This window comes from Lontra canadensis, unplaced genomic scaffold (genome assembly GCF_010015895.1).
Source record: "Lontra canadensis isolate GAN:19392208 unplaced genomic scaffold, GSC_riverotter_1.0 scaffold66, whole genome shotgun sequence".
NCBI classification, from domain to species: domain Eukaryota; kingdom Metazoa; phylum Chordata; class Mammalia; order Carnivora; family Mustelidae; genus Lontra; species Lontra canadensis.
The window spans coordinates 6978813-6990866 of NW_022631060.1; the positions used below are offsets into that span (position 1 = coordinate 6978813).

The window sequence follows — 12054 nt, forward strand, 5'->3', positions numbered from 1 at the left end:
GGTCATGATCTCAGGGCCCTGTATCCAGCCTCTGTGCTCAGCAGGGAGTCTCTTTGAGATTCTCTCTCTCTCTGCCCCTGCAACTCGTGCGCGCACACACACACACACACACACACACTCTCTCTCTCTCTCTCAAATTTTTTTTAAAGATTTTACTTATTCATTTGACAGAGAAAGATCACAAGTAGGCAGAGAGGCAGGCAGAGAGAGAGGAGGAAGCAGGCTCCCTGCTGAGCAGAGAGCCCGATGCAGGGCTCGATCCTAGGACCCTGAGATCATGACCTGAGCTGAAGGCAGAGGCTTTAACCCACTGAGCCACCCAGGTGCCCACAAATCTTTATTAAACATTAAAAAAAAAATAAAAAATCTTTCTGGTACAGAGTGACCAAATCACAGAGCCACTCTTGGAGCAACAATGGCAGTCAGGGTCAGAGCAAGGACAGCCCCAACACGGAGTCTGACCTTCCTTCCACTCAGAGGTCCAGAAACCGCACCCGGCCACTTTATCCAGAGGTGACAGAGACGAAGTGGCATGATACCGATGTCATACCTTACAACCAGACCTGGAGCTGCCAAGGGGATGGGCGTTCACATGTCACGGCTCGAGGAGCCCAGCCTCAAAAGGGCCAGCCTGCTGGGGTTCACTGCCGTGGGCAGTTACACCGCCTGACCTGCATGGTGCGTGGCTGCTCATGCGTGTGGCCTGTTATGTGTGTGAACACACGCGCAGTGCCTGAATGTGGATCTGTGTGCAGCCTTCAGGTGTTACCTGACACTCGCTGCCTGACACGTTTGTGTGTGTGTTGCCGGTCATGGGTCCGTGTGCGGCTCTCACCCACCTGCCAGGAGGAGCGATGGGGCGTGTGACGCCTTCTCATGGGGAACTCACCGGCCACGAGGAGCGCGATCAGAAACCAAGCTCCCCTCCCCAGTGGCTGCTCCCCGTTCCTGGGCCACCTTCCCATCTGTTCAACATCGGAGTCTTTGGTACCTGGATAGACGTTAGACAGGACTCTGGACTGTGACAAATTGTAGACCTATTCCTGCCCCCTCTCCACCTTGCCCGACACAGCCAGGGGTCCGCACTCCTCTGAAGAGCACCCAGTCCTGTAGTCAGAGGCTTATTATCCAAGTGTCTGCTCAGCTCGGACCGGATTCAGCTGGAATCCTGCCAGGAGGATGTTGTCACATCTGTTGCCGGAGAACTTTCCTTTCCACGCAGATGCTGATGCCGAACTGGAAGGGCAGGGCGGGCACTCCCCTGGACTACAGGTCCCAGGATATGACCCTCTCTGGGTTTGCTGGTCTGTGAAATTCTGAGTGTACAGGGGGAAGCTTGGGGTTCTTCACCTGCCTGAGCATGCAGGCCACCTGGTAGGGAGGCTGGGGGAGGTGACCTGTGACCCTGGCTATAGCTGTCGCCTTCCCTGTCCTCCATGACTACAGGACCCCAGAATCTGCCTGACAACCTGGTAAGTGGTGTACGCTGGTTTGCAGAAGACCCGGGGTGGGGGCGCTCCCCTGCCAGGAGTCACAGACCACAGATTTCACCTTCCCTAGTACTGGGCCCCGTAAGAATGCAGTCAGTCCTCTGGGCAAAAGGTACCCCAGGGTCCAGGGAGGGACTCACTATAGGTATACAATGGCTCACGTTCATTGAGAACTTTCTCTGTGCCAGCTCTGTGCTCACACAGGGGTCCCCAACATTCTCCGTTTCTGACCCCCCCGGTGCCTCGGTTATTTTCCACGGTGCGCCCAGGCCCAGGCCCCCTTGCACTTTCCGCACTGGTTCCTGCAGGCCAACCCAGGGGCTTCTCTGTCCTGGGTGGATGAGGTGGGACTGGCAAAACAAGCAGAAGTGGGGCTACAGCCCAATGGGCGGGGCTTAGGGGATCCTCCCCCTCATCCGTGGTCCATGGGGGTTCAAAGTCAGCGGCCCAGCAGGGTCAACGGGCACACATCCGGGATGCTCTGCTTACCCCCACAGACTGACACTTCCCCGTCGGGCAATACAAAACCTCTTTAATTCTCATTTTCTGTAAAAAGTCGTGCCTCTTGATGGACCACGGGGATAGATGTGCAAAGAGTGAGACACACCCTGCAGAGGCGCGTGGCTGAGGGCTGTGCTGGGGCGGGGGTGGGGTGGGGGGGCGGGCTGTGGCAGGAGGACCCTGTCCTTCCTCAGACCTGGGGAGGGGTCGTGGAGCGGGGTTGAGTTGGCTGTGCTGTCCCTCCAACCCTAGGCCTGGCCCAGGGGTCTTAAAGCTCCACACGCGTCAGAGGGGCCGCAGGGTGAGTCCCGCGTGGCAGGTGGCCCAGGGTTCTGGGGCGTTCTGGAACCTGCGGTCCCAGAAAAGGTCCTTCCTGAAGATGCTCCCCGAACCCGACCTAAGCCTCGGGAAACGGAGGCCGGCGAGCTGGCTGGGCCCCTCACTACTCTGGGCCATCGCCTCCCAGGGCCTGTTCGTAGGGGCAGGGCCGGCGGCAGAGGCCAGCTGGCTCAGGGCCAGGCCGGGGCCCCATGGGCGGCGCCTCCTCCTCCACGCAGTCCCCCAGGCCGCTGCCACTGCCGCCTCCATGCACGCCCTCCGCGTCACTCTCGTCTGAGTTCTCCTCCTCCAGGTAGCGGTAGCCGCGCACCTTGTGCTGTGGCCGCGGGATGCGGGGCTGGCGCGGGACCGTGCCCCGCCGCAGCTTCTGCTCCATCCACAGGTAGGAGGCAGTGGCCGCCACCAGGGTCAACAGCAGCACCGCCAGCTTGGCCTGTGGGCACAGACACCTCGCGGGATAGGTCCACTCGTGGCCCGCATGTCCCGGCGCAGCTCCTTCTCTGTCCGGACACCTCAGCTTCCTCAGCATCTCCCCAAGGGTAACGGCTCAAAGCCCAGCTGTGCCCTTAGCTGGGGCTAAGACCACTGTGTCCCTGCCACGCAGGGACCATAAGAAATGGACCCCCCACTCCTGGAAGATTTTGACCGTGACCCACAGCCAAACAGAATTCCCCATCCTAACAGTACACACACACACACACAAGCACCACATTCTCTTCTGTTTCATTTTTTCAAATGTTGGTGGGGACCTGCTAAACAGACCCACAGGTCGGTGGGAGCAGAGAACGAGGAACCCTGCTCCCTGCAGGCTGGGAAGGGACAGCTCAGAGGTGACATCTGGGAACAGGTCATCAAAGGACCCGCAAGGTGGCTGGGAGGCACCCCTAAGGAACGAGACGACTTGAACCCCTTCAGAGATGGGTAAACTGAGGACCGTGGGAAGTGAGGCTGTAAGAGAGTCTTGGTTTGGGGCCACTCAGTGGGCCTGACCTAGGACCCAGCCCTTGGGGAGTGGTGCCCTTCGGGCACTGCGAGGCCACAGTGGGCATTCAGAAAGTATCTGGGGCCCAGGGGCTGGCAGGTGGGGTGCCTAACAGCCCAGAGACCCTCCTCCCACCACGTTCAGGCTCACCTTCATGGGCAGGCTTGAGCCCAGGTACACCACGAAGATGGCCACCGCCTGCCACCAGTGGTAGATGGTGAAGATGAAGTCTTGCCTTTCTTTGTCCTCATATAGGATTCCCAAGAGTGCTGCAGGCGGGCAGGACAGGGCAGGAAGGGGAGAGGCGTCACCAGGGGCCCAGAGTGGCTGATCTCCCCGCTGGGACCCACCCTAGGCCCAGCATTGGGCTGGTCTCAGCCCTCAGCCTTGGAGCACCTAGAAAGCCCTTGTGAACAGCTCCTGGCCTGCCCCCTGGTGGACGCCCTGGTTGTTAGGCCGCCTGGGGAGCCCAGGAGAGGCAGGAACAGACAAGGTACCTTGCTGGGGGTGGGGGTGGGGTGTTGAGGGGGCAGGGCTGGGGACGGACAGTTGGGCCTCACTCTAGAGCACCCCACTTGGGAGGAGTGCTCTATGTGCCGTCGTCTCCTGTCCTCTCTTAGACCTTCGGAGGCTGTTTCTCCTCGCCCAGGACTCAGGCAGGGCAAACTGCTCGCAGAAACAAGCTTTCTGCGAATCAGACCTGAAGTTGGGAGGTTCAAACGATTTCTCAAGGAATCCTCCTTGGGGCGGGAAGAAAGAGCCCACCGGAGTCAGGAGACGCGCCTGTACTCTCAGGATGGTAAAGTGCAGAGAATTAGTACAGAGAGGAGAATTCAAACGTTGGCTCTGGGGATGACTCAGGGTGAGTTAAGTTCCAGGCCAGGTATCCGGCCGGTAAAATGACACCACATGTATTGTGTGTTGTGTTCCGAGGTTTCAAGGCAAGAAAGCCTGGCATGGCACCTGGCAAAATGCACTGTCCCCTGCCACCCGGGACATTAACATCCCAGCCCTGAGGCCCTGTGGTGTGACTGTACCCCTTGGGGCTGCTGGGAGGGGACACGGAGCCCCCAGGGTTCACAAGGAGGAGGCAGGAGGCACAGCTGGGTGGGCAGAAGGGAATGCCAGGTCCAGGCCCAGGCTTGTCATGGACCCGAGTTACCCAGGTTGGCTGCCTCTGAGCAGCAGCCAAGAAAGTTTGGCCCCGAGTGTGGAGCTCCAGGCCCGATGACGAGCACAGATGGCTGGACCCTCTGGGCGGGGGGAGGTACAGCAGTCTCCCGAGCCAGCCCCTGCCCTGCCCACGGCAGGGATGTCCTCCACATCACACTTCCAGGGGTGACGTTCTGGCCCATCAGAACAGAAGCTGATGTGGAAGACACAGAGCCGCGCCTGCATGGACCAGCTGGGTGTCACCAGGCTATGCCCGCCGTGGGCAGAGAGCATCACACCGCCGAACTCTGACCCACCCCGCCTTTCTGCAAACAGGGCTCTACTTCCCAATGCCCCTGCCCCAGCAGCCCAGACTCAGGGTGTGCACCCCGCCACTCTGCAGACTGCGGTTGGGGCTTCATGCCTGCTCCCAGCTCTTTCCCATACAGCAGCCCTCCCTCGGGGCACCTGGGTGGGTCAGTCAGTGGAGGTCCACCTGCACCGTAACAGATCCCCAGGGTACCCGCGGGAGCCTGTGTCTGTCCCTGGCCTGCAGCTCCTCCCCAACCACCCCGAGGTCCCCCCAGGGTCCTCTGCCATCCCAGTGCCCACGGCTGTACTCACTGCTGAGCCCGGTCTTATTTAGGGCACTGCCCACACCCCAGAGGACAGCTGCCACGTAAAGGATCCAAATGTGTTGCAGGACCCGAGGTGCGGGGGCCCAGAAAAAGAGGCTGAGCGTGAGTAGCAGGTGCACTCCGGCCCCAGCCACGAGGGGCACCTGGCGTGGCAGCCACAGCCCCAGCAGGCCTAGGACGGAGGAGGCCGAGGCGCCCAGGCTGTAAGCCACGAGGAGGTAGGCCAGGCGCTCCAGCCCCACGGAGCACACGCCGTAGCCCTGCAGGGGGGACAGGGGTGTTAGAGATCTGGGCTAACTCCCTCCGAGGGTCATGGGAAGGTTGTGAGGGCACAGACAGGAGATGACTGTCTGGACAGTGTCCCCAGATTCAGGGGTGGGATCCCATCTCAACCGTGAAACCCCTCTGGAAGCAAGCATCCTTGTTGGAATCACTCCACGCAGAAAGAAACTGAGGCCCAGAGCCGTAAAATAATTTGCCTAAGGCAGAGGGGAAGTGGGGGGGAAGTGAGGGAAGCCAGGGAAGAGAAGAATGAGGGAGGGGAGCATCTGGGACACACTTGTACATACACATACATGTATTCAAAACCCATTCATCTTTTATCCGAAATACAAATTTGCCCGGGAATCCCGTATTTTATCTGGCAACGCCTAATAGGCTGAACTTACCAGGCCGAGACCCGTGCAGGCAAAGAGCACCTCGAAGCCGCTGTAGATAAAGAAGGGCACCAGGTGCCGCAGTCGGAAGTCGCGCACGTGCTTGAAGGGCAGCTGGAAGATGTTGCCCCAGCCCACGCTGCGCAGGTCGATCTCCTCAGTGGGCCGGTAGGCCGCACCGCACAGGCCCAGCACCTGCGGACCCGTGAGCTGAGCTGGTGGGCAGGGCGGCCTGGCCCGCGGCTTCCCAGGCCCCGCCCCCCAGACACACCCACAGTTCTGGGCCCCGCCTCCTAGCCCCGGGCCCCACCTCTAGACGCACTCGCAGATCGCGGCCAGGCTTCCCACCTCCGCCTCCACGAGGAGGCCACGCCCAGATCACGCCCCCAGCATCTTAATTCTGCTTCTGGGGTTCCGCCCCCAGCCCAGTCCTCTCAGACCGTCTCCCACTCCACCCCGGACCAGCCTTGGTTCTCTTCCCCTTGGCCTCTGGGATTCCAACTCCAGGTTCAGTCCCGAGCCTCTAGCCTGGCCACTAGGTTCAGGCCCCCTCTCCCCACAGGACTCAGCCAGGACTCCAAGCCATAACCTTGCCCAGGCTGCCAGCAATGCGCCCAGATCACACCCCTTTCTCCCCGCCTCGGTCCCCAGACTTCGCTGACTCCGCCCCACCCCATCCTGGGCCGCACCAGCAGCATGGCCAGGAAGGCCACCGCCATGAGCACGCTCTCCACCACAATGAGGTTTCCGCTGCGTGGTAAGGTCCGCAGAACGGTCTTGTTGAAGCCCATGAGGATGCCCTGGCTGTCGGTGCCTGGAGAGAGGTGGTCGGGGGTTGGGGAGTAGAGCACACTATAAACTCAGCCACGAAGAAATGGAGCAAGGCGGGCAGGTGGAGGTGAGGGTTAGAGGTGGTGGGTGAGGGCAGTGCTTGCAAAGGCAGGGTTCATTTGGGGAGCAGTTTGGAGGTGAGGGCCACTGGGGTTGGACAAGCAGCAAAGAAGAGTGCCTCCCCCCTCCCCCCCCAACTGCTTTAGTGCCAGGAGGCTGGACAAGGGGTACCAGTCCACTCCCCAACCCCATACATTCACCCTGCAGGGACTGAGCTCTGAGGGTATGTATGCATGGCCCTGAGAGATATCCCCCAGAAGCCTCAGCCCAGACGGCATCTCTTCTAGGAGCCTTCCTTGATGTACCCTGTCCCCATGAGGCTAGGTCCAATGTCCTAATGCATACTCATACAGGGCTACATGCCTTGCCCACTAGGCTCTCAGCCCTGAATCTGGGGCAAGGACATCCTCTTTGGGCGTTCTCAAGAGCCCAGTGTCTGCTGGATGACTCATTGGGGGAGGTGAGCAGGCCTTGGCGACCCCACCCCACGAGGACTAACCGCAGCTCTGCACGTTGTAGAGTGTGTGGTTCAGGTCATACAGGTAGTGGTTCAGGAAGTAGATCATGGGCAGCTGGGCACAGGCGAAGCTCAGCTGTGGGCAAGAGGGCAGCTTGGACCAGGCTCAGAACCAAGCAGGGTCACAGGCATGATCTGGAAGGGGTCTGGGCACAGGCTTGGCAGAACAGGAGCCCTCCCACCTCTGGGGGCAGCCTCATGGCAGGAGGGAGTGCCCAGTGCAGGAGGACTTTCTCCTGCACAGGGAGGGGATGAGGTCTCAGTCATTAGAGGCAAGTAAGCAGAGGTTGGGCTCAAGGAACGGCAGTGGGACTAGAGAGATGAAAAGACTGTGGGGTGGGCTCCAATGTGTGGGTTCTGGGCCTGGAATACCCTCCCCCAATGGCCCCACAGGTGGTACTCACATGGAAAAAGCTATAGAAGATGGTTTGGAAGACCAGGAGATATGGTGCATGGGAGCCCCGTGGCGGGCGTTGCTGGGGTCCCTGCTCATCCCGCTCCTTATAGTGGGAGTACTCGTAGTACTTCTGAGCCATCCTGGACCACAAAGGAGAGAAAGCTTCCCCCAGTCTGACCTCCAGCAGATGTCTCTGCTTCCTGCATCCAGGGCTATGGACTACATCTCATGGATGGGGAAACCGAGGCCCAAAAGGCAGAAAGAGCTGCCCAAGGCCCCCGAGTCACTGGCAATGCAGCAGAGACTCAGCCAGGTCTCCAGCCTCCCGCCCTGATGTCCACCAGGCTCACCTGGTGATGTAGTTGCCCATGGAGGCCCAAAGAGGCACAATGGCCATGCCCAGGGCCACAGCTGAGGGCACAAGCGTGTAGTAGCGCTCCCAGTAGTTGGTAGAGACAAAGAGGGCATAGATGCCCACAGCCAGGAACATCATCCACTTGGTGCCGAAAAACCTATGGGCAGTGGGAGGGATGATGGCACCACAAGCCTACCCAGGCTACTGTGGCCTCAGACCAGGGTGGCCACAAGCCACCATGAGCTCCAAGTCCCGGCTCATGAGTTGGTGTGAGGTAGGGAGCGAATCCCTGGGCTTGGAGTCAGGGGCTCTAAGATGGAGTAGCAGAGATATGGACTTGTTTGTGGTCTCAGGGGAGCCCTGTGTCCACACACTTCAGTTTTCACAGCTTCATGCAGGCACAGAGCCCAAGCCACAAGCCTGATGGCCGCTGCAAGGATGGAGGGAGATAAGGTGGGGGTGGGGGATAAGTCAGTGGTCTACGGGCACATCCAGTTCTCGTTTGTGTTCTGGGCTGACTGGCCAAGCCCCTTTCCCTTTCTGATCTCATGTGCTAGGATTTCAGGGCCCCCAAGAGCACAACCCAAACTGGGACAAGGAAACAAGGACCAAGAGAGGCCAGAGCCAGGACCAGTATCTCTTCCTCCCTGCGCATTGCTCTGGCAGCCCCACTGTGGTCATTTGGGAAGTTTCTTCCCCACTGGCTCAAATGACTCTAATTTTCTGGTACAATTACTTTCTCTTCTATTACAGGAGGCCGTGGTTCTTTTATGAACCGTATTTTGCCATGTAATAAATACACGGGACTCTGATTTATTTGGGGGAAGGCAAGTCACAAAAAAAATGTACTGTACATTTTGATGGAGTAAATGGGCGAAAAAGTAAAAATAGTAACACTCATTGCTAGTGAGGCTGTGGTTTAAAAAATGAGGCACATGGCCAGGATCATGCGGATTGGCATAGCCCTTGAGAAAATCAGCCCAGGGGCACCTGGGTGGCTCAGTGGGTTAAAGCCTCTGCCTTTGGCTCAGGTCATGATCCCAGGGTCCTGGGATCGAGCCCCACGTCGGGCTTTCCTGCTCAGCGGGGAGCCTGCTTCCTCCTCTCTCTCCCTGCCTGCCTCTCTGCCTACTTGTGATCTCTGTCTGTCAAATAAATAAAATCTTAAAAAAAAAAAAAAAAAGATCAGCCCATTAGTTTGGGCAAGGGGCAAGCCGGGGGTGGGGGACTCAAACTTTCCGACTGCCAGGTGCTACCTGTGGGACCTGGGCAAGCTCATGGGAAACAAAGAAAGAATTAGCTGTTGTTATCCAAAGCGATCTGTTTTAAGAGCCATAAAGCCTTTCGCATACCTCTACTCTGCTAAGGCCACTGTTAGAAATTTATCATAGCAATTTTTTTTTTCTAAGAAGGAAAGAGCTAGGGGCACCTGGGTGGCTCAGTCAGTTAGGAGTCTGCCTTCGGCTCAGTTCTTGATCTCAGGGTCCTGGGATAGAGCCCCACATCCCACTGGGCACTTAATGGGATCTCTGCTTCTGCTTCTCTCTCTACCTCTTGCCCCCTCCCTCTTCGTCTTCCCCTACTCATGCTTTCTCTCTCTCTCAAATAAATAAAATCTTAAAAAAAAAAAAAAAAGGGAAGAGCTACAAGTACAATGTAAATGTGCAAAAAGGGGAGGGAGCTGAATGTCCAACTTGGAGCCATGACTGGGTGCCCCCACCTCTGCAGAGAACCTACCCTCCTAAAGTACCCAGAGTGAAGACTGAGGAGCCGGCCAACATGTGCGCAGTGAAAGGAAAGAAAGTAAAAGTGAACATCACACACAGCTCTGGTGACAAGGACATCAACGTTACCCATCTGTGCTGGGGGGACAACAAACAGCTGATTTGCTGGCAGGCCTGGAAGGATTTTCTTTTTCTGATTTCAGTTATGATTCTAATGCTGTTTGTACAATTATGTTAAAGGAGCTTTGAGTTTTTTGGGTTTGGAAGGTTTGTTTGTTTGGCTTTTGGTTTAAGATAGAGGAATTAAGACCCATCTAACCAGTCTGCTAGTCTCTGGGTCTCATCTGAGCAGAGACCCACCTCCTGGAGAGGAGGGTGCTTATGGAGGGGAGTTCACACCGGCCATAAGGCCAGACCAGATGCCTCCAAGGCTCTGGTCCAGAGTAAACTCTCTGGGGCACCTGCCCAGCCATGCCTTTTCAGTGAGAAATGTCCCTCAACACTGACCACAGCTGATCACGCCAGGCTTGGTGCCTGGGTCTTGGAGACTTATCAAAGTCTCTCCAGAGATTCCCCAGCTCTGATCCCAAAGGTCACTCACTGTAGCTCCAAGCCACGAAGGAGGGCACAGGGCAATGCCATGGGAGGCAATCTGAGCTAAGGAGCAGGAGTGACTGTTCTGTCAAATTGTGCCCTCGGGTCAATCTCCAGCTTCCTTCACCAAACCCAGGTTCTCTCCTTCTCTCTCACCCCTCCAGGTAGGCATGGCCTGTACCCAGGTCCTGGCCCCCCAGAACACCATCGGCCAACAGCCCTCACATCCCTTCCGCATGGCAGCAGCTTCGCACCTGATGAGCACCGGCGTGTAGAGCAAAGCGGCGATGGGCGTCACGTTGATGCCCATCAGCATCTTGCTGTCAATGTCGGGCAGCCCCATGTTGCCGTACTTCACCTCGCGGTAGGTCTCATCATAGTGCAGGATCAGCTGCATCTGCAGGAGGCCTGGGGATAGGAAGCAGGCACGACGGCGACAGCTGAACTCTGGCGGCGACACACCAGCCTGAAGGGAGCTCCGGTCGCCAAAGGAGTCCCCCCGATGCCAGTGCCCATGAAGGAGGACAGAAAGGCTGCCCGGACGGGGCCAAGCGTCCTGACAGTCAGTGGCAGCGCCGGCCACGCGAATCCAGACCCCCTCCCACACCCGCACCCACACACGGGCAGCGCTCCGCATCTGGAAGGCCGCACACCTGCCCGGGGCGCCCAGTCCAGCCCGCACGCCCACCCACGAAGGCTCTGGCCGGGAACCGGGAACGCTGCCCGGGGACCCCACCTCCGTGCGGTGGGGTCGCAGCTGCAGCCGCAGGGCGGCATTTGGGGAAGTGAAAGAGGAAGGGAGGCCAACTGGCCCCTTGGGTTTCTCCTTCCCTGACCCGGGCTGGGAAAGGAAGCCGGGGTGGGGGCGGGAAGCCGTGGGCTCTGCGCGGGACCCGCGGGGCCGCCTACCCAGGTAGACGCCGTAGGTGAGCATGCCGCCCGCGCTGGCCGCCAGCACGTTCTTGAGCACGCCCAGCCGCTTGCGGCGGTAGTAGCGGCGCTCCTCCTCCTCCTCGTTGTAGTTGGGGTACGCGCCCACCAGCTCGTCCAGCTGCGGGGCACGCACGGCGCTCGCACCCGGGACCGAGGACTCGCAACTCCCGGGCGGGAGGCCCCGGGTCCCCGCCCCCTGCCCCCCCACCCCCCACCCCACCGCCCCCGAGGCCCCCGCACTCCGGGTCCTCGCACCCCCCCCACAGACCCGTCCCCGCTCACCGGAGCCCCGGGCCCGTCGGGGACCCCGAGCCGGTCTTCATCTCCCTGCGGCCCCGCGGTCCCCGCCACCCGGTAGAGCGGCGGCACCGCCTCCATGGCCCGACCCCGCCGGAGCAGTGGCGGCGGCCGCCCCGAGAGCGAGCAGCCCGCCGGGGACTTCCTCTCCACGACCCGGCCCCGCCCCGCGGGCCGCCCCCTCGCGAGGGGCGTGTCTAGGGCGTCCGGGCGCGCGTGGGGGTGGGGGGTCGCCCGGACCCCGCCCCGGGGACGAGCGGCGTGAGTTCAAATCTGCGCGCAGCCGCTGGATGGCTTTGCGACTTGGGGGATTCACTCCACTTCGGTTTGCCTCAGTTTTGTCACTCGGCGCTGCTTCCCAGGGTGTAACCGGGTGAATGCAGAGCCTTAGACAGGTGCCAGGCCCGTAATAGGGTCTCCACTGCCATCCCGAGCCCCACCTCCTGCCCCCGTGAGGCGTGTTTGCGGGTCAGCAAAGAGCCCCGGTAGCAGCCCCACCAAGGGCTCCCACAGCGGGGACTCGACAGCCGGTGCCCACCTCCCGCGCGCCCTCCGCTTTCAGCTTGGCGTCTGCCGGAGGGAACTCTT

The 12054-nt window shown here is 59.7% G+C and overlaps 1 protein-coding gene across 1 annotated transcript; it reads right to left on the minus strand.

Moving 5' to 3' along the window:
- Positions 1–2424: 2424 nt before the first annotated feature.
- Positions 2425–11607, minus strand: UNC93B1 (unc-93 homolog B1, TLR signaling regulator). Its single transcript, XM_032879657.1, has 11 exons — positions 11452–11607; positions 11146–11287; positions 10491–10644; positions 7914–8075; positions 7571–7703; positions 7149–7242; positions 6448–6572; positions 5771–5953; positions 5089–5362; positions 3463–3581; positions 2425–2763 (listed from the first exon to the last, which is right to left on the minus strand). The coding sequence occupies exons 1-11, from the start codon at positions 11545–11547 to the stop codon at positions 2434–2436; spliced, it is 1812 nt and encodes a 603-aa protein (XP_032735548.1). The 5' UTR covers positions 11548–11607; the 3' UTR covers positions 2425–2433.
- Positions 11608–12054: the final 447 nt, after the last annotated feature.

Bases quoted from the DNA above. Each gene is read 5' to 3' on its own strand.
- UNC93B1 (XM_032879657.1), bottom strand. From the start codon at position 11,547: ATGGAGGCGGTGCCGCCGCTCTACCGGGTGGCGGGGACCGCGGGGCCG. The intron at 5,954-6,447 runs GTGCGGCCCAGG...ACGGGTCCGCAG, and splicing joins CCTTCCTGGCCATGCTGCTG to GTGCTGGGCCTGTGCGGTGC. The intron at 5,363-5,770 runs GTAAGTTCAGCC...TCCCCCCTGCAG, and splicing joins CCTGCACGGGTCTCGGCCTG to GGCTACGGCGTGTGCTCCGT.